This window comes from Oryx dammah, unplaced genomic scaffold, assembly GCF_014754425.2.
Source record: "Oryx dammah isolate SB20612 unplaced genomic scaffold, SCBI_Odam_1.1 HiC_scaffold_10, whole genome shotgun sequence".
NCBI classification, from domain to species: domain Eukaryota; kingdom Metazoa; phylum Chordata; class Mammalia; order Artiodactyla; family Bovidae; genus Oryx; species Oryx dammah.
In genome coordinates this window covers 42,984,294-43,006,760 of record NW_024070194.1, presented here as the reverse complement: position 1 = coordinate 43,006,760, position 22,467 = coordinate 42,984,294, and the positions used below count along the sequence as shown (strand labels likewise).

At 42.5% G+C, this 22,467-nt stretch overlaps 1 protein-coding gene across 6 annotated transcripts in view; it reads left to right on the top strand.

The window, feature by feature from the left end:
- The first annotated feature begins 5,115 nt into the window (after window positions 1–5,115).
- KIZ (kizuna centrosomal protein) overlaps window positions 5,116–22,467 on the top strand; it is a 91,311-nt gene continuing 73,959 nt past the window's right edge. For 2 of the 6 annotated variants that reach the window (XM_040248619.1, XM_040248621.1), the window contains exons 1-4: window positions 5,135–5,309; window positions 12,988–13,050; window positions 17,462–17,615; window positions 22,090–22,182. In XM_040248619.1, the coding sequence (XP_040104553.1) occupies window positions 5,203–5,309; window positions 12,988–13,050; window positions 17,462–17,615; window positions 22,090–22,182 (417 nt within the window). In that variant the 5' untranslated portion in view covers window positions 5,135–5,202. Of the gene's footprint in view, window positions 5,310–12,987; window positions 13,051–17,461; window positions 17,616–22,089; window positions 22,186–22,467 lie in introns of all 6 variants that reach the window. The other 4 variants (XM_040248617.1, XM_040248616.1, XM_040248618.1 and 1 more) reach the window with 4 other exon arrangements.

The following is a 22,467-nucleotide window of genomic DNA, read 5'->3' as shown; positions in this document are numbered from 1 at the left end:
AACCACACTGTGATCTATCACAGTATGTAGAAGAAAGCATTCTATGTCAAGGAATACTGCTTTCCCAAACAATAAACTATGTATATATAAAAACCCTTCTGGATCACATAGTATATTCTTTACACATCTCTTTCAAGAAAAATAAAAAAAGGTCAGTAACTAAGGTGAGTTTCAAGGCCATATAGAATGGAGGCTAAGAAAGGATAGACTTGGGAATTGAAAAAGTCTGTGTTTGAATTTCACCACTACCACTAACTGGCCGAGAACATGGTGTCAGTGTGATGTTAGGTCAGTTGCTTAAACTTGCAGGGCACTCAAAGGACTCTCATGGGGTTTAAATGAGGACTCTCATGGGTTTGCACTGGTGTAGGCACTCAGTGGCAGGAGTGGCTAAAGACATAAATATATATATATATATAGTGGCTAAAGACATATATATATATGTGTGTGTGTGTGACACTGCGGACTTTCTCCCACTTTCTATTTTTTGAGTCATCTCTACTTACAAACTGTGCAGTGATTGAAAAATGATACTTTCCTGTGTTCATGTCTATTATGGGTTGAATCGTTTACCCTCTAACCATGCCCCTGATTTATATGTTGAAGTCATAACTCCCAGTATCTAAGAATGTGACTTTGTTTCAAAGTAGAGTCATTGCAGGTATAATTAGTGAAGATGAGGTTATACTGGAGGAAGGTGAGCCCCTAATCCCACATGACTGGTATCCTTATAAAAGGGGAAATTTGGAAACACACATACACACAGAGGGAATGCCATGTGAAAATAAAGGCAGGGATTCAGTGATGCATCCACAAGCCAAGGAATGCAGAAGATGGCCAGCAAGCCACAGAAGCTAGAGGAGTGGCATGGGATAGATGCTCCCTCACTGCTCTCAGAAGAAATCATTCCTGCCAATACCCTGATCTCAGACTTCTGACCTCCAGAACTATGACACAATGAATTTCTGCTATTTAAGCCACCCAGTGTGTGGTACTCTATCATGGTAGCCCTGGGAAACTTATATAATGTCCAAGCAGTTATTGACTCAAATACAGAGAATTTAATTTTAAAATGTTCACATGGTGTTCACATTTTAAAATGTATAATGTTAATTTCAGCATATTTCTGAAATCAATTTTCCATCCATTGATTCAACTGTTTCAGAGCTACAAAAACGGCAACTTCCTAAGAGTCACTCTAATATCCATATGACTAGCAGGATTAGAGAGTGGCTTTTTTTGCTGTTTGTTTAGTGAGACTATTAGGGAACCATCTTTGGAACTAGCTCATTAATATTACATAAGTGACTGATTGCATCACCTTTGCCAAGTCCTTTATCTGACCCATACCTTTCTCCTCCTCTGAAAAACAAGAACCTGAGGCTACATTCCTCAACTAATTTCCAACTAAGAAATTCTGTGGCTTTCCAACAAGCCATTTTGTGGCTTGTAAGAAACCTTGCCCATCAAGGAAGACATGATGGCCTGTGGTCCACATAAGCTAAGAGCAGAGGTGCTTACAGAAATCAGCTCTCCTAATATAAAGGGACTTAAGAGCAATAGTAAAGGAGAGTGCTCCAGAAAATTAAATATTCAAAGTGAAGAATGGTATATTAAAAGTCTGTCACCATTGAAAATGCATAATTTTAGCATAAATACTCTAAAAATATTCATTTAGTTTGCTAGGTGTTATTGTTAATAAACAGATCCTGCACCTAGGTTTGTCATATGTCATTAATAAATCAGCCCAAGAATGCAAATTACAGTGATTTTGAATTATCTGTTTACTGTTTAATTATATTTAATTTTAGATTCTCCTAAAATGGCCTAATAAAAATCTGGGATGCTAAAAGACTGCTTAATCTGCTTACTCTGTGTATTTGCTGAAAATAATTAAATATATTGTTTGGGGATTTTTTTTCCTTAAAAGACTAATATTGGTAGGGATGGACCTACATAGAGTATTGTCAAACATGCATTTGTTTTTTGCCAGGGTTGTAGTAGAATATTGTTTGCAGTAAAATTTGTAAGGTAAACCTTTGCTCACTACCATGGGATCAACTTGGTATAATGATTTGCTCTAACAACTAAATAAAAGTAACTTAAGTACTACCCTTAGATTCAGGCAGAAGGCCCCTGCTCTGGCTTCTATATGTTACAGAGCCTGCTCTGGCCTTTGTCTGTTCATGCCACTCCATCCAAGGTGAGGAGGCCCCAGGGCCAGGGGACATGCTTGCCTGGAGGTCTCATAAACACATACACACACCCTTCTAGGACATATTCCAGGTGTCCACCACTCTGACATCTCCTGGTCAAAGAGGCCTAAGCTCCTTTCCAAGGACTTAAAAGACCCTGCAGGAATTCTCCCTTTTATGAAGGCACCTTGGACAAGGTAGGAGAGAACATATTTTATCTACAGTTTGTCATCTTGATTTATAATTGGTTAATATTTGGATAGATGGCATGAAGGTCTCCATTCATCCTCTTGCTCTGGACCTAACATATGTGAAAAGGAGGCTGAGTAACATCATCATTTTATTTTATTTATTTTAAAAATTTTATTGGAGTATAATTGCTAGTTTCTACTGTACAGAAAAGTGAATCAGCTGTACATATACATATATCCCCTTTTTTATGGGTTTCCTTGCAGGCCTTTGAATGGTCCATCTCTTCTGCTGATGATTTATTTCCTAGTTTAAGTCACATCTGGCACACAAGAAAGTGAAATTAATGGCTGAGAAAGAAAACAAAAGAAGTGAAGAATAAGAAACTAAAGAAATCCCACAGCTTCTTTTTTTCCTGTGGGTTTTAGAGAACAGTTATTGTTCTTCAGGAAGTTTTCCCCCAAATGAGTGATGATGATGATGATAAAAATGGATTCTTCTTCCTATGTCCTGGGCCCCCTTCTAAACACTCATACACACTAATGAATCTTATCATTATAGAAACAACACTGGCAGATCCTGCAGTAATGGCCTCCCAGTTTTACACATGAGGAACCCTGAGCATGAAGAGGTGATTTGTACGTGGTCACACAACTGGACAGTGGAAGAAGCAGCAGGCTCCAAAGTCCCAGATGAAGTATTGTCCACTCAGCTCTGTGCAGAAATGTCAACTTTGCAAGCAACTTGCTAGCAAGTTCCCATCTTCACCAAACAGTAATGGAACCTGCAGCCTTAGCCACAGCCTGAGCGGGAGCACAGACTTTCAAGTAACAGGGTTCTACTGTCAGGGTTGAACACAGTTGCTGAGGACTGAGCATTTTGTCTTTTTCATGTTTTGTTCTGCATTTAAGTGCTGGTATGGGAACATACCCTTTCATGGATCACAGCCGTGTCATGGCAAAGGGGCTTGTGTAACTCAGTGAAGCTATGAGCCATGCCATGCAGGGCCACTCAAGACAGAGGGGTCATAGTGAAGAGTTCTGACAAAACATGGTCCACTGGAGGAGGAAATGGCATCCCACTCCTGTATTCTTGCTGTGAGAACCATGTGAACAGTATGAAAAGGCCAAAAGTTATGACAATTACTAATAGCCCCAGGAAGAATGAAGTGACTAGGCCAAGGCAGAAACGAAGCTCAGTTGTGGATATGTCTGGTGATGATAAGCAAAGCCCAATGCTGTAAAGAACAATATTGCATAGGAACCTAGAATGTTAGGTTCATGAATCAAGGTAAATTGGGCGTGGTCAGCAGGAGATGGCAAGAGTAAACATTGACATCTTAGGAATCAGCACAGTAAAATGGACAGGAATGGACGAATTTAATTCAGATGACCATTATATCTACTACTGTGGGCAAGAATTCCTTAGAAGACATGGAGTAGTCAACAAGTCCATAGTCAACAAGAGTTGTCCCTCGTAGTCAACAACAGTCAGAAATGCAGTACTTGGATGCAACCTCAAAAATTACAGAATGGTCTCAATTTATTTCCAAGGCAAATCATTCAACAACACAGTAATCCAAGTCTATGCCCCAACCACTGATGCCAAAGAAGCTAAAGTTGACCACTTCTATGAAGCCCTACAACACCTTTCAGAACCAACACCAAAAAAAGATTTCCTTTTCATCACAGGGGATTGGAATGCAAAAGTAGGAAGTCAAGAGATATCTGGAATAACAGGCAAGTTTGGCTTTGGGGTGCGAAATGAAGCAGGCAAAGGCTTACAGGGTTTTGTCACAAGAACATTCTGATCATATCAAACACCCTTTTCTGACAATACAAGAGATGACTCTACACATGGATATCACCCACCAGATGGTCAATATCAAAATTAGATTATGTTTGCAGCTGACTGTGGCTCAGAAAATGAGCTCTTTACTGCAAAATTCAGGCTTAAATTGAAAAAAGTAGGGAAAACCACTAGGCCATTCAGTGAAAAAAGAGTTAGTTACTCAGTCCCACCTGACCCTTTGCTACCCCATGGACTATACAGCCTGCTAGGCTCCTCTGTCCATGTGATTTCCCAGGCAAGGAAAGTGGGAGGGGGTAGCCATTCCCTTCTCCGGGGGATTGTCCTTACCCAGGGATCAAATCTGGATCCCTGCAAGTCTGGCGGATTCTTTACCCGCTGCGCCCTTAGGGATGCCAACACTCAGCAAATTCTGGGAAGAAGGGAGGGAGTGTATGCACCTAGTCAAATTAAAGCAGTTTGGTGCCCACCCCCGCAAAATACACCCATCACGGGATTACTCTAGCCCAGGCTCCATCCTCTCTACCCGTGGAGGGGCGAGGATCAGAGGTCATCTTCAGACCTGGCCTTCAGAGAAGGGCCCCGCCCGAAGGAGGGCCAGGGTCTCTCCCAAGAGAACTCCGAACGGTTAGAGGAGAGGAAAGCCCCAGTCTCGGGGCGGGGGGGTGCAGTGAGGCCATGGACACCAAGTTACAAGCCCGCCTCTCCACCACCCGCTTGCGGACTCGGCCCGCCCTCTTAGGAGGCGCCCCGCCCCTCCACAGCTCCGAGCCCCGCCCCTCTTGGCCGTCTGTCCCGCCCCTCTTGGCCGTCAGCCTCGCCTGCAGGGCGTCCCGCCTCCGAGGCTGTTTGCCCCGCCCCTCACGGCGCCGCTCCCCTCCCCTCCCGGCCGTCTGCCCCGCCCCTCCACGGAGCCGAGCCCCGCCTCCTGCGCGGCGTCGGGGCACCGTGTCGGCTCGCAGTGCATGTTGGGGCCGTCGCCGGGGACAACCAGGACCCCAACCGTCCTATGGCTGAGCGGAGCGGCCGCGGCGGCGGGACGCGCGGGGCTTCCGCGCTTCCGAGCCCCGACTACTACGAGCAGGTGGCCCACCTTCAGCAAGGGCTGCGGGACAGGTACTGCCTAGCTGGGGCGGGGGCGGGGAGTCGGCCGGCCCCAGGGTCCACGGGAGGCCCGCCCCCGACCACGGTTCCCCTGGGCCGGAGTCCGGACCAGCCCTGTCCCCCGAACTCCCCGAGGACTGAGTTTACCGGAGACACCGCCCCCCCCCGTGGGAGGTCCCCCGCGGGAATGTCCCTGGATGCGCCCAGAAGTGAGAGCCGGAGTCTCCTGCCTGTCACTCTCAATCAAAGCGTGTGAGTTTCTCTGGTCCCCTTCCACACGCCCCCTTCCCAGCCCTTCAGGTTGTCATCTGTCCTGACAGCTGCGCTCCCTCGGTGATGACAGGCCCAGGAACGCAGGCGGGAGAGTATGTGTGTGTGTGCGTGTTTGTCAAACATGCTCCCTGTTTAAATGCACGAGACTTTTACAGGGCCAAATTTCCAGCGGGAGAAGTCCCGACTTTAAGATGTTTCGTGATACCTTGCTTAAGACATGAAAAGATGAGAATCACTGAAAACCGCTTGATCACTGTAAAGAGAGAAAATTACAGAGCAATTTACTACAAATATCTACATAAAAGATTGGTTGTCGAAGCTATTATTTAGCTGCTAAGTTAATTGGAGTTGGAAATCTCATTAGTCGACAAGAAAGGAAATAGAATTTTGGATCTCTTGATAAATAGCACTTTTAATGAGTGTTTAAAAGTTACAGAGTCATTTTACTGAAGAGGGGTGCTACACACCGTGATGATTCTGAAACGACAATAGTTACATGTAAGGTAAAGGCAGAAGTTACTGGTTTTGAAAAGGAATTGTATTCATCCTATGCTCAATTTAATTCCTGTCATATTATTTATAGAGCATCTGCAACAGGCCTCCTTAATCCTCCTCACCTTTTAATTTATTATTATTTATTTTGTTTAACTCTTAATCCTTTTCTACATCCTGTTTTCTTTCTGACATACCACTGCCCACCCACCCACCCACTCACCTCTCCTCCAACTTAAAAAAAAAAAAATCACTTCTTATAGTGCCTTCCCTGTGCCAAGTGTGAATCAACCAATTCCTGACTTATGTGCATTCTTCAAGACTTCTAGGTAATGCATCAAGTGACTCGTATCCTGCCTACACTGAGAATTCCAGGAGGACAGGGGCCATATAGAGGTGGACCTTCAGCTCATGTTAGAGTACCTGAAATGGCAGAGGGACTGGATACATGTTTATTGAATGAGTAGAAGTGTCAACCAGCTAGTGTCCAGGAGTTGTGAATGTTATGTAGAACTGAGTAGCCACTCATTTACCACTAAATAGTGACCATTTTCCGGTCAATCAGGAAAACTGGCATCATGATATTTCAAAAACGTTATTAAATGCACACACCTGATAATTAAGAGACAAAACATTGCTCTGTGCATCATACACTTAAAGGGCTCATTGACTCTATTCTGTTAAGAGTGGCTTCCTTACCCCAGGCCTGGAGTTATTTGTATCTCTTAACCCATGTTCTAATTTTATTTTTATTTTATTTTAATTTTTTGGTCTTACCATGTGGTATGTGGGATCTTAGTTCCCAGACCAGGGATCAAACCCACAACCCCTGCATTAGAAGTGCAGAGTCTTAACCATTGGACCACCAGGGAAGTCCCCCTTAACCCAGGTTCTAATTTTAAAATGTTACTAGTTTGAATGATACCATTAAAAAAAAAAAACAACGAAGTTAATTGTGAGTTATCATTTTTGTTTCCTGTGCTCAGAACACCTGGCCGTTTATAGTCCTTATGGTATGATAACTGTGTAATGATTATTACTCGCTTTATGTTTAATACTTAATGGTTGCACTGTTAAGCAAGGTGAGGCTGTTGAAATTATATAAGGAATCTGAGTCATGCTTTATAGCCTATTCATGGTTCTGCCTTTGGAGGTTTTTTTTCATTTTTGAGTCAGTACAAATCTGTTACTGTGGGTATTCATTTTTCATTTTAAAAGTCCCTAACTAACTCTAATGCATAGGTAATAAACGCAGAGGCAAATAACTTTGGATGCAGAGAAAACTGCAGGAGAAATGTAGAAACCAAGGTTCTAGTCCATGAACAGTTATGTGACCTTGAGCTGGTCATTCAGCTTCTCTGACATGTTCATCACCAGAGATGGGGCTTTGAGATAAAGTAAGGCCAGAAATTTTTTTTTTTGTCTAGTAGAGCAGTGAGATTCTGTTTTGTCTAACAGAAGCAAAAGATATTAAGAAGAGGTGGCAAGAATACACAGAAGAACTATACAAAAAAGATCTTCACGATCCAGATAATCACAATGGTGTGATCACCAACCTAGAGCCAGACATCCTGGAATGCGAAGTCAAGTGGGCCTTAGAAAGCATCACTACGAAAAGCGAGTAGAGGTGATGGAATTCCAGTTGAGCTATTTAAAATCCTAAAAGATGATGCTGTAGAAGTGCTGCACTCAATATGCCAACAAATTTGGAAAACTCAGCAGTGGCCACAGAACTGGAAAAGGTCAGTTTTCATTCCAGTCCCAAAGAAAGGCAATACCGAAGAATGCTCAAACTACCGCACAATTGCACTCATCTCACACTCTAGTGAAGTAATGCTCAAAATTCTGCAAGCCAGGTTTCAACAGTACATGAACCATGAACTTCCATGAGTTCAAGCTGGATTTAGAAAAGGCAGAGGAACCAGAGATCAAATTGCCAGCATCCGTCGGATCATCGAAAAAGCAAGAGTTCCAGAAAAACATCTGCTTTATTGACTATGCCAAAGCCTTTGACTGTGTGGATCACAACAAACTGTGGAAAATTCTTCAAGAGATGGGAATACCAAACCACCTGACCTGCCTCCTGAGGAATCTGTATGCACGTTAGGAAGCAACAGTTAGAACTGGACATGGAACAACAGACTGGTCCCAAACTGGTAAAGGAGTGTGTCAAGGCTGTATATTGTCACCCTGCTTATTTAACTTCTGTGCAGAGTACATCATGAGAAACAGTGGGCTGGAAGAAGCACAAGCTGGAATCAAGATTGCCAGGAGAAATATCAATAACTCACATATGCAGATGATACCACCCTTATGGCAGAAAGTGAAGAAGAACTAAAGAGCCTCTTGATGAAAGTGAAAGAGGAGAGTGAAAAAGTTGGCTTAAAGCTCAACATTCAGAAAACTAAGATCATGGCATCTGGTCCCGTCACTTCATGGCAAATAGATGGGGAAACAGTGTCAGACTATTTTGGGGGGGCTCCAAAATCACTGCGGATGGTGACTGTAGCCATGAAATTAAAAGATGCTTGCTCCTTGGAAGAAAAGTTATGACCAACCTAGACAGTATATTAAAAAGCAGAGACATTACTTTGCCAACAAAGGTCTGTCTAGTCCAAGCTGTGCTTTTTCCAGTAGTCATGTATGGATGTGAGAGTTGGACCAAGAAAGCTGAGCGCTGAAGAATTGATGCTTTTGAACTGTGATGTTGGAGAAGACTCTTGAGAGTCCCTTGGACTGCAAGGAGATCCAATCAGTCAATCCTAAAGGAGATCATTCCTGAATATTCATTGGAAGGACTGATGCTGAAGCTGAAATCCCAATACTTTGGCCACCCGATGCAAAGAACTGACTCATTCGAAAAGACCTGATGCTGGGAAAGATTGAAGGGGGGAGGAGAAGGGGACAACAGAGGATGAGATGGTTGGATGGCATCATCGACTCAATGGACATGAATTTAGTAAACTCTGGGAGTTGGCGATGGGCAAGGAGGCCTGGCGTGTTGCAGTCCATGGGATAGCAAAGAGTGAGACACGGTTGAGCAGCTGAACTGAACTGAGAGCAGTGAGCCTTAAAGTAAAAGAAAGTTGAAAGCTGTTAGTTTTGCAAAGCAATGAGCAATGAATATTATTGTCTATATCCTATTTCAGTGTTTGGATGTACCTGTTTGTTTGACCAATCCCAGTCACCGTAAGCACCTTTGTCTCCTAAAACTGGAGTTGTTTTGATGTCTGCAACCCCAGGTAGTCACAGCTGGTTTGTCAGTCTGGAAATGTCCTGGGAATGAAAGAGAAGAACAACTGGCCTTTTCTTGGTTCTCTTAAGAGGTGGGCCATTTGCAGTGTTTAGTTCGGGTCAGTCACTTAGTCGTGTCGGACTCTTTGCAACCCCATGGACTGTAGCATGCCAGGCCTCCCTGTCCATCACCAACTCCTGGCAGTCCACTTCGTAAGTGGTGTATTTCTAACCCACATTGTCTTAGCTGTTGTCATATATAGATGTAATTTCATATTCTGAATTTTTTCCTTTTTGTATAAGGTGTTTCCTCCGCATTGTGATGAACGCCAGTCACTGAATCTAAAAGAGCCTGATGCAGTGATTTGTTACAGTGTATCCAGTGCCACAAGCATGATAGCACCATGAATGTGGAATCGGCTCTTACAATCATATAAAAACATCCCTTTGAAAGGCTATTAACCAGCCCCAGTTTTTTCAGTGCCGGTATTGATTCAGAGTGAGATACCATAATAGTCCAGAAATTGATGCTGAGATATTTGTTGAGTAAAGCTGAAGATGGTATTGAGACAAAAACAGAATAACAAGTGGCTTATAAGGAGAAAACTAAAGCTCGTGGCTATGCTTTGTTGACCACCCAGGTGTGTAAAACTTTGGAAGGTCCAGGTCTAGGATGAGGTGATGGAAACTGGGAGCTGTGAATATACATCCCAGGGCTCGGTGTTTAAAGATTTTGAAATAGAGATTTAAGGTGCAGAAATTGCAAGATGATCCTCCCAATAAGCCTTTCTCTGGCTTTTTTGGGGGGTAAATATCCTAAGTCTTAGATTTAGAAGAACAGATAGGAAAGTCAGTGTCGGGGTGCTGCCATGTGGATGTGTTTAGAAAAATGAGCCTGTGAGGAAGAGTTAATGAGATTGGCATCATTTTGTCTGGAATTAGAAGGCCAAGAGGTATTTGACTGTGATTTTTTAGTTTTTGAAGTGTTATAGTAGAGAAGTGTGACCAGTGGATGTCTGTGTGTAGTGAAGATAGAGTAGGAACAAAGAAGTTTTACATTCTTGATTGAAAAGAACTGGTTGTTTGAGAGGTGATGGATTTCTGTAAAGACTGTGGTCCTTTTCCATGTGAGGTCATGGTGAATTTTTAAAATTATTTTAAAACAAGGTCAAGCTTACAGAAAAGTTGCAGGTAAATAGGACAAAGACCTCTAATATTCCCCTCACCCAGATTTCTCAACTCTTAACATTTTACTTCATTTTTGTTCCCTTTCTATTTGTCTGTCTGCCTGTCTAAAAGCACGAGACTTGTCCAGACCATTTGAGAAGTACAGGCATGTGATGCCCTGACACGGTTACCATATAACCCTTCTTGTCAGGAAACTGACATCGATACACCAATCCATCCGACCCCAGTCACATTTCAGCAGCTGTCCTAACACCTTTTTTTCCTGGTCCAGGATTCCACCTGTGAACCTGTGTTAACGTGTCTCTCCAGCCTCTCCCAGTGTGGACACATTCCTCTTTTGTGTTCCGGGACACCCCAATCAGATTTCAGCAGCTGTCCTAACACCTTTTTTTTCCTGGTCCAGGATTCCACCTGTGAACCTGTGTTAACGAGTCTCTTCAGCCTCTCCCAGTCTGGACACATTCCTCTGTCTTGACCTGTCTTTTGTGTTCCTCACAGTTTCATAGGCTACACCTCTCATCCCAGAGGATAACCCTCCAGCTGGGTCCGTCTGATGGTTCTTTGCAAACAGACAATGATCACGCTTTCCTGGTAGGAGCACCATAGGCCTGAAGCAGGACATCAGGGACAAAAGTCATAGCCATGTTTAAGGATCTTCTGCCCTCATCATTTAGTGTTAAACTGCTTACACTGTCCAGTCAGCCACTCCTTGTTATCATACTGATTGTGAAATCTTAGACGGGGAATAAAAATTTCTAACATGGAAGCCGTTATGCCATATTTACTTCATGTTCACTCTTAGTAATGAGAAAGTAAAGATCTGTTTGAAGCTACTAGTTTAAAAATTTGTGATTCTACAGTTTTTTTTCTTTTTTAAACATAGGCAATTCCCAGCTAAGGAATGGGTTGTGTTCCACAAGCAGAGATTAGGTGTTTGGGTTTTGGACACCATTTTCCCTTTAAAAGAATTTTGGCTAAATAGTGGTTTTCATTCTAGATTACACTAAGCAGAGAAATTTACTTATAATAAAGCTAAAGTATAACCTTTGGGGGTTTTAAGGGAAAAAAATGACTGAAGGAAAACAGAAACTAACAGTTAAGGGCTCCCAAGTGACCTTGCCTCAGCCCTTTCCCACAGGAAGCCACTGAGGCCTTCCTTTGCCGGAATCCTTGTCTTTGATTCACAGTCTTTTTTTGTTTGTTTGTTTATTTGTTTAAAGACATTATATGATTTCTTTTTCACCCTTAGTTAGCTTAATGTTAGCAGCATGGCTTCAGTTGAAGTTGTTACTCTGGTGGTCATTGAGCAGAATCTGCGGTTGAACCTCCCCAGGGCTCTTTTTGAGGCTGGAATGGCTTCCTGTCCAGCGGTTTTCCCCTCCAGCGCCTGGGTTTTGGCCACTGCCACCATTTCTGCTGCCCAGTTTCCCCTGCTTCTCATCAGACCAGGTGTGCAGGTGGGCATGCCCACTCTGTCCTCCAGCTTCCTGCCAGCACTTATCAGAAGCTCAGAAACCTGTGTGGCGTAGCTCCTGGGAATGGCAGTCAATGACCGATCATGATGGTGTTTCCAGGTTATACAAGGAAACGCCCCCAGATCACAGTTGTGGTGTCAGGGACCTGGTGTCCCCTAAATGTGAGTGAGGCCAGGTCTGCTTCTCAGAGACCCCTTCCTGACAGCCATGAGGCCCTGTCCAGGCCCGTCTGGTGGAAAACAGAATGAGCCCCCAACCTGAGGTCCAGGAAGGATTTAGGGTAGCCTCGTGTCTAGACCTGGTGGAATCCTCATAGCTCTCAGAGCTGCTGGCCATGTTGTATTTTACATGTTTATCTTGTGTATTGTTTGTCCTTACCTCTTGAATGTCACTGCTTTAGGGTAGGAGCCTTAGTTGGCTCATTCACCAAGTTAATCTCCAGGACTAGAGCAGAGCCTGGCTCATGAAGGCCCTCAAGAAATAATACTTGCAGAGTGAGTGAACCTGCTTTCCAGGCTTTTCTCACTGCATTTCCGCATTTACTTCGAAAAGCTTGTTCTTTTTGCTTCACACTGGTGTCCTTTCTGCTTTTTGACTTCCCTAGTTCTTTTGTGTCTTGAGTTTCAAATGCAGCTGACATTTTCTGCTTCTTAAACCAGAGAGGGTTTCCCTAGTAACTCAGCTGGTCAGGAAGAGCCCCTGGAGAGGGGATAGGCCCAAGTATTCTTGGGCTTCCTTGGTGGCTCAAACAATAAAGAATCCGCCTGCAATGCGGGATACCTGGGTTTGACCCCTGGGTTGAGAGGATCCCCTGGAGAAGGGAACGGCTATCCATTTGAATATTCTTGCCTGGAGAATTCCAGGGAGGCTATAGTCCATGGGGTTGCAGAGTCTCACATGACTGAGCGACTTTCACTTTCTTTTCACTTCAGACCAGAGAAACATTTTCAAAAAGGAGATCATGTTCTAAATTTGACTGCCTGTTACTGACCAGTGTAATTTATTCATAAAATATTTCTTTATTATAGCGAAAAGAAGAGATTGGACCTGGAAAAGGAACTTTATGAATATCATCAGTCTGATATATGCAGGTAAGATATGACAGCAGAAAATTTTTAAGACCAGTGTGCCTAGCTCAGATGGTAAAGAATCTGCCTGCAATGCAGGAGACTTGGGTTTGATCCCTGGATCAGGAAGATAACATGGAGAAAGAAATGGCAACCCACTCCAGGATTTTTGCCTGGAAAATCCTATGGACAGAGGAGCCTGGCGGGCTACAGTCCATGGGGTCGCAAAGAGTCAGACATGTCTTAGCGACTAAACAACAATAAAAATTTAACCCTAATATATGTTACAAATACCATAGTTGTAGTTCTGTTACTATTCCTTATTTCTGATGTGTAAATGTTTCAAGTAAACACTGCAATTTCATATAATCACTATCAAGTGTAAGAATAAATTTGATTAAAATAGATTTTAAAAATTACTATATTTTCATTATTTGGTATTTGTGTAATTTCAGGCATCTATTTTGCTTAAATATCTTAAAAATAAGACTCATTATAGTCTTATCTTTTGGGTCACAATTTAAACATAGTGAATCTGTGAATGATTAAGGCGTAATTATTATAGCTGACCTTTCAACAAAATGGTAGGCAGGGCTATGTGGTATCTCATTTTGGAGTTTCCAAACATTTCTTTATTTTGGGGGGCTCCAAAATCACTGCATATGGTGACTGCAGCCATGAAATTAAAAGACGCTTGCTCCTTGGAAGAAAAGCTATGACCAACATAGACAGTATATTAAAAAGCAGAAACATACTTTGCCAACAAAGGCCCATCTAGTCAGTTCAGTTCAGTTCAGTTCAGTTCAGTCGCTCAGTTGTGTCCGACTCTTTGCTACTCCATGAATTGCAGCACGCCAGGCCTCCCTGCCCATCACCGTCTCCTAGAGTTCACTCAGACTCACGTCCATCGAGTCCATGATACCATCCAGCCATCTCATCCTCTGTCGTCCCCTTCTCCTCCTGCCCCCAATCCCTCCCAGCATCAGGGTCTTTTCCAGTGAGTCAGCTCTTCGCATGAGGTGGCCAAAGTACTGGAGTTTCAGCTTCAACATCTGTCCTTCCAATGAACACCCAGGGCTGGTCTCCTTTAGGATGGACTGGTTGGATCTCCTTGCAGTCCAAGGGACTCTCAAGAGTCTTCTCCAACACCACAGTTCAAAAGCATCAATTCTTCTGCGCTCAGCCTTCTTCACAGTCCAACTTTCACATCCATACATGACCACAGGAAAAACCATAGCCTTGACTAGACGGACCTTAGTCGGCAAAGTAATGTCTCTGCTTTTGAATATACTGTCTAGGTTGGTCATAACTTTTCTTACAAGGAGTAAGCGTCTTTTAATTTCATGGCTGCAGTCACCATCTGCAGTGATCTTGGAGCCCCAAAAAATAAAGTCTGACACTGTTTCTACTGTTTCCCCATCTATTTCCGATGAAGTGATGGGACCGGATGCCATGATCTTCGTTTTATGAATGTTGAGCTTTAAGCCAGCTTTTTCACTCTTCTCTTTCACTTTCATCAAGAAGCTTTTTAGTTCCTCTTCACTTTCTGCCATAAGGATGGTGTCATCTGCACATCTGAGGTTATTGATATTTCTCCCAGCAATCTTGATTCCAGCTTGTGTTTCTTCTAACCCAGTGTTTCTCATGATGTACTCTGCACAGAAGTTAAATAAGCAGGGTGACAATATACAGCCTTGACACACTCCTTTACCAGTTTGGGACCAGTCTGTTGTTCCATGTCCAGTTCTAACTGTTGCTTCCTGACAGTTTCTCAAGAGGCAGGTCAGGTGGTCTGGTATTCCCATCTCTGTCAGAATTTTCCACAGTTTATTGTGATCCACACAGTCAAAGGCTTTGGCATAGTCAATAAAGCAGAAGTAGATATTTTTCTGGAACTCTCTTGCTTTTTTGATGATCCAGCGGATGTTGGCAATTTGATCTCTGGTTCCTCTGCCTTTCCTAAAACCAGCTTGAACATCAGGGAGTTCACGGTTCACGTATTGCTGAAGCCTGGCTTGCAGAATTTTGAGCATTACTTTACTAGCATGTGAGATGAGTGCAATTGTGCGGTAGTTTGAGCATTCTTTGGCATTGCCTTTCTTTGGAATTGGAATGAAAACTGACCTTTTCCAGTCCTGTGGCCACTGCTGAGTTTTCCAAATTTGTTGGCATATTGAGTGCAGCACTTTCACAGCATCATTTTTCAGGATTTGAAACAGCTCAACTGGAATTCCATCACCTCCACTAGCTTTGTTCGTAGTAATGCTTTCTAAGGCCCACTTGACTTCACATTCCAAGATGTCTGGCTCTAGATTAGTGATCACATCATCACGATTATCTTGGTCGTGAAGATCTTTTTTGTACAGTTCTTCCGTGTGTTCTTGCCACCTCTTCTTAATATCTTCTGCTTCTGTTAGGTCCAGACCATTTCTGTCCTTTATCGAGCCCATCTTTGCATGAAATGTTCCCTTGGTATCTCTAATTTTCTTGAAGAGATCTCTAGTCTTTCCCATTCTGTTGTTTTCCTCTATTTCTTTGCATTGATCGCTGAAGAAGGCATTCGTATCTCTTCTTGCTATTCTTTGGAACTCTGCATTCAGATGCTTATATCTTTCCTTTTCTCCTTTGCTTTTCACTTCTCTTCTTTTCACAGCTATTTGTAAGCCCTCCCCAGACAGCCGTTTTGCTTTTTTGCATTTCTTTTCCATGGGGATGGTCTTGATCCCTGTCTCCTGTACAGTGTCACGAACCTCATTCCATAGTTCATCAGGCACTCCATCTATCAGATCTAGACCCGTAAATCTATTTCTCACTTCCACTGTATAATCATAAGGGATTTGATTTAGGTCATACCTGAATGGTCTAGCGGTTTTCCCTCCTTTCTTCAATTTAAGTCTGAATTTGGCAATAAGGAGTTCATGATCTGAGCCACAGTCAGCTCCCGGTCTTGTTTTTGTTGACTGTATAGAGCTTCTCCATCTTTGGCTGCAAAGAATATAATCAATCTGATTTCAGTGTTGACCATCTGGTGATGTCCATGTGTAGAGTCTTCTCTTGTGTTGTTGGAAGAGGGTGTTTGCTATGACCAGTGCATTTTCTTGGCAAAACTCTATTAGTTTTTGCCTGCTTCATTCCGCATTCCAAGGCCAAATTTGCCTGTTACTCCAGGTAGATATGGATGTGAGAGCTGGACTGTTAAGAAAGTTGAATGCTGAAGAATTGATGCTTTTGAATTGTGGTGTTGGAAGACTCTTAAGAGTCCCTTGGACTGCATGGAGATCCAACCAGTCCATTGTAAAAGAAATCAGTCCTGAATATTCACTGGAAGGACTGATTCTGAAGCTGAAACTCCATTACTTTGGCCACCTGATGCGAAGAACTGACACATTGGAAAAGACCCTGATGCTGAGAAAGATTGAAGGCAGGAGGAGAAGGGGACAACAGAGGATGAGATGGTTGGGTGGATTTGATGAACGTGAGTTTGAGTAGGCTCCGGGAGTTGGTGATGGACAGGGAGGCCTGGCATGCTGCAGTCCATGGGGTCGCAAAGAGTCGGACACAACTGAGTGACTGAACTGAATTGAAACGTTTCTTCACAATTTGAGCAGAGTTACAATCCATTTGCTATTATAAAATATTTCATAATACAGTGCATTATTGCAGTTTCTAACAAAAATTTAAAATATCTAAATGAGACCTTTTGGAGCACTTCAAATTTCTAAATTTTTTTAAATGTTTATGGGTTATAGTGTATACTTTAATTCTGTTTCTATATGAGCAGGTAGGAGAAGGCAATGGCAACCCACTCCAGTACTCTTGCCTGGAAAATCCCATGGATGGAGGAGCCTGGTAGTCTGCAAGTCCATGGGGTCACTAAGAGTGGGACACAACTGAGTGACTTCACTTTCATTTTTTACTTTCATGCATTGGAGGAGGAAATGGCAACCCACTCCAGTGTTCTTGCCTAGAGAACCCCAGGAATGGTGGAGCCTGGTGGGCTGCTGTCTATGGGGTCGCACAGTCGGGTACAACTGAAGCAACTTAGCAGCACCAGCAGCAGCATGAACAGGTAGTTTTGAAGCTGTCTGTCACATAAAAGAATGCTAATGGGCTGTTCACCTGCACAGGGCCACATAGACCCTGCTTTTGACACCACACTTAATTTTGAGAAAGAAATCCATGTAAATCTTTATGTGTGAATGGTGTAATGTGGTCTTGTATCCATTTCTCAGGAGAGTTATGCCTAGAGGTGATACCTCAGTGATGTTGAATTAATTTCCTCTCTAAAGATGCATATACATTCTGTCCTTTAGGCTGCAGCATTTGGATAAAATATCTGAGAATGCACTGTCTCATTAACAGTTTCGTTAAAGCAAATCCTTAGATTTGTCCAAGTCTAACTCCATTGTTTAAAAATCTGCTTTTACTTTTCTAGAGCTAAGCTGAAGTATATAAAACTAAAGAAGTACCTGAAGGAAATATGTGAATCAGAAAAGAAGGCTCGTATTCGAAACCAAGAATATTTACAGCAGTTCAAGCGGATCCAAGCTAACATTACCACAAGTTTAGAGAAGCTGCAAGAACTGAAGGTGGTGTTTTGTACTGTTTTTTGTTTATGTTTTTGTTTCCTTGTCCTTTTTTGCTAAGATTGGGAATGGCGAGAATAAGTTTCAGATCTGTGATAGTCACTAACGTTAGGTGGTTTATCCAGAAGATTAACTGTCAGTTTTTTCCAGGAATTAGTTACCATATGGCAACATTTTGATCAGACAAGTTGAAATCGCATGTTCTCAGATTTCTGCTTTAGTTGAGTTACTGGAATGTCTGAGCTTTGTTATACTATAAAAGTGGTTAACTTAAACAGGCATGGCCACTAGCCATACCTGGCCCCTCACCTGGTACCTGTTATTTCTTGGCATCATTAGGATATCTTGCAGAGACTGGCTCCTTCTTCAGAGGGTTCTTTTTCTCTGGCGTGGGTCCCTCTGTTCTGGGCAGGCCAGGTGTCAGGAGGAAACTGAGAGGGAGAACTGGTCCAAGGAATTGGTCCGCATGCCCATCGACTCTGAGATCAGAATAGCTTCCCCTTCCCTGCCATCTCTCACCCTGGCTCCCCCCTCCCTTAGGCTGCTTGACAAATTGTGCCAAGTGTGGAGGGCGAGGCCTCATTTCTCACTATTTGTGCTGCTCAGGGCTTTTACCTGACTTAACCCACCTGCTCACCGGTTACAGGAGAAGTTGGCTTCAGCACTCCTTTTTTTTCCCTCTTGAACTACCCCCCTAGCCTTGTATTATAGAAGTTTTAAGTATACAGGAAAATAATTATTGTAATAAACATTCATGCTATGGTCTGAACGTTTGTGTCACCCTGCCCAAATTCATATGTTGAAATCCTAACCCCACTAAAGTGTAGTATTAGTGGGTGGGGCCTTTGAGAGGTGCTTAAGTCACAAGGGTGGGACTCTCATGAATGGAATTAGTGCCTCATAGCAGAGGCTCCAGGGCACTCCTGGCCCCTTCCACCTGAGGACACAGTGGGAAGATGGTAGCTCTGAACCAGGATGGGGGCTCTCTTCAGAAGGCCACCTTGATCTTGGCTTCCAGCCTCCACAACTCATAAACAATTCCTGAGCCACCCAACCAGCACTGTTTTATTATAGCAGCCTAAATGGACTGACATCTTGTGATCTATCCAGTTATAAATATAAATATTTACAACAATTATAAATATTTTGCTATGTTTGCTTGGCCTGTGTCTGTGTATGTGTATTTATTCCTGAGCCATTGAAAGTAAGCTTCAGAAACCATGACATTTCTCCCCTAAATACTTAAGTGTGGATTCTCCAAAAACAAGGACAGTCTCCTCCATAATCATACCATTATCACATCTAAGAAGATTACTAATGATTCTATAATATTTAATATTCAGTTGATATTTTAGTTTCTGCAGGTCCCTTCAAAAGTCTCTTTTTCCAGACCAGGAGCCAACCAGGGTTCACATGTTATATTTGTTATTGTGTTCTTTTTTAATCTGTTAATCTGATTTGGTCTCCTACCACTCTTCCTTTTTTTTTTTCCAAATGATACTGCCTTTTTGAAGAAGGCAGGCCAGTCGTTTGTAGGATGACTTACATTCTGAATTTGACTTGTTATTTCTTTGTGGTGTCATTTAACTTGTGTAGTGTTCCCTGTGTTTCTTGTGAACTAGAAATTCAGCCTAGACTAGCACCTCCCAGTAGAGCTTTGTGGCGATGGGAACCTTCTCTCTATAGATGCTGTCTGATACAGTTGCCACTAGCCATACGTGGTTGTTGAGCACTTAAAATGTAGCCTGGGACACTGAGGACTGAGTTTTGGTGTTAGTTAAATTTAAATAGTCATGGCTGAAGTTATATACACCCTGATGTATCCGGTCAGGAAGTACATGAGCTATGATGCCGTGTGGTCTTGCTTGAACGAGGCTGAGTTTGATGTCTTGGTTAATACGGCAGTCTGTAGGTCTCTCTATCGTAAGGTACCTTTCTTTACTTTGACAATTAGTAAATAATCTGCAGAGTGGTGGCTTGGCATCTTGGGAATACCTTGTTCCTCAGCAGCCTTTTGCCTAGTGGTTTTAGGATCCATTAATGATGCCTGAATCAGTTATAGTGGAACTTGTGAAATGTTTCTAATTTGATCTTATCTTCTATCAATACCTTTGTTAGCTGGCATTTCATGAAGAAGACCTTTCTTTCCTCCTTCTCCCTCCCACAATTCACTGTGGGCTTGTGAATTTTTATTTCATCATTACATTATCAGTTACTATAATTATTCTTTTGCTCTTCACATTTTCCTGTCCTTTTGACAGGCTGTTCCAGGTTTACCTTCTGCTTCCCTGCCTCAGACCTGGAATTAGGCTCTTATGTGAGGAACTGTGAGTACAGCTCACAGTGCAGCTCTGTACCCCTTTGAGTGGGGAAGGGTACTTAGAAACCAAGATTTGCAGGCTGGCTGTGCTCAGGTAATAGTCTTAACTACAGCCCTTCAGGTTTTCCCCTCTCAGTATTCAGGTAGAGTGCTTAAGGCTCAGTTCATGAATGTAATCAGTGATGCTGTGAAGACATGCCCCCCTCCACGTGCCCCCTTCATCCTCCCCCTCCACCCCCACTCTCCACCTTGGCAGCTTGTCATTAGCATTTTTCCTCAGGTGTCCTTTGGTCTTGTCTGTTTGGCTTTTCTCTGAAGCTGATCCTGAGACAGGGTCTGGCTGTTGGTGGCTTGCATGGGAAGTGCAAGGATGCTGCAGGTGGGGAGCTGAGACAAGGAAGGACAGGTGACCGAAGCAGGGTGTTAAGTCAGCTCCAGTCGGCACATGGAGATTAATCCCACAGGGATGCTCCACTGAGTGGTTCAGAGCATTTGGGAGATGCATCTCCCGGCTGCTAAGCATCACTGGTTGAGAGCTGACGGGGGAGAGGTACCGAGGGTGAGCTTTCATTACCTAATGTGCTCCTGTGGGCAGAGCAGCTTCCCCAGGGGCTGAGGAGCCTTCAGCACAGAGACGGGGGCGCTGGAACCTAGGATCACCCAGAAAGCTTCCAGGGTCCTATAAGGAGCATTGCCAGCCTCCACTTTAGCCTCCTGCATTCAAGTGCCAGGCATGGGGCTGGCATGACAGGGCTCAGGGAAGGTCCCCAGGGTCGGGGAGCGAGTCCCTATCTGGTCCTGTGTCTCCTCGCCCTGAAATCCTTGAGTATAAGAAAACATTTGTAAGCCATAGGAAGAAGGAGTTTTTGCTTAAGACTTATTATTTAATAAACCTCTTTATTTTTGGGTGTTTATTTTGTAAACCACCCCTCATCTCTTTTTAAAGATATTCTCTCTTGGCATTTGTAGAGGATGCCTGCTGAAAGCTCTTGGGCTTAAAAATTAGATATCTGTTGAGTTCAAAAGAGTAGATATAGAACAGAGAGAAGTAAATTGTATTTTCTTAATTGCCTTATTTCTTTATCTTTCCTTGGCTTATTTTGTCATTTTTACTGGCCTTATTAAACTTTGATTTAATTAGGTATCTCTTTATATCATTACTGCCATGTATTGTGTTAACAGCACTGTGATAGAGAAAAAAGAAGTCTCTGCTTAACTGTTACTAAAAATGGGGCATCATATAATACATTTTAAGATATTTTGAGGGAGACAAGTCAATGTTGGTTTTTATTGTCTGTTCACTTTTTGAGTGTCAAAACAAAAACTTGGGCCCATTTTGTATTTAGACTGAGAACTGAGAAAACAGTTTTCTAATTTTATTATCTCATAGGTGTGTTTCTAATTGCAGAGCATCACTGCCTCATTTGGAAAATGTTCTGTGATGGAAAATTATCTGTGATGACCACAGTCAAGGGCTTTTTAAGGCTTTAATTACTAACATATGAATCAAAGTGCTTTTTATGCCTTGCTTTTAAGGAAAAGTCACTTCATAATGGAGTCACGTTCATCAGTTAGAGCATGATAGTGACACTGACATCTTTAAGTTATTAGGGCCGGAGCAAACCTGACGCCTGCGGTGCTGATCACAGATGTCCACAGGGCATATGTATCTCTAAGAAATGGCATGTGTTTCCAGTTGATGGTCTAGCAAATAATACACTCAGTGGCTGTGACAAATAGGACCGGGATACTATGTAGATATCATTCAGATAAGAAATCAGTAGGATTGCTTTCTTTTCCCTTTTTAAGGACAGAACTTTTCAGAGAACATCATCTAATGTGTTACTTTCATGATAAAATAACTGGATTTTCATGATAGCTTAATATCATCAAGGTTTTATTTCCTAAACTGATGAAAGGCTAAGTAAAACTTCCATCAATGTTATTTTATTTAAAATATATAACATTTTACAGAATTCAGCTCTTGATCTGTGTTGTTTGTGATATTGTGGGGTTTCTAAGATAAGCTGAATTTCTCAGCTGTATTAGCTTCTACTGTCTCTTTACTCTTCCTTTTATGTTGTGAAGACTGAAAAATATAGACAGGTGTTGGTTGTAATAATATCCTCCACAAAATCAAACTTTGTTTATTTTTAGATTGAATTTGAGACCCAAATTAAGAAGATGCAGCTACTCTCAAAAGATAGCCTGGGGAAAAAAGGTGAACTGAAAGATGAAAAGAAAGAAAAGGTAGTAAGTTAAAATTATAAACTTTCTGTTAACAGAGGATTTTTGGATTGTTCATGTTTTAAGATATTGTTTTAAATAAGATCATCTTATTACAGAGATCTTTTTGATTACACTCTATGATTATTTAAAGACATTTGCTTATAGAGTATTGCTTTAGTGTATAATTCAGTTAAACTTGCTGAAAGGCAGTCACTGTGGCTGCAAAAGAGATAGATCCCAAAGAAAACCTCAGTGTTGTTAGCAGATGAAATTGTGTTTTTATAATGCTTTGTAGCTGCTTTTTTC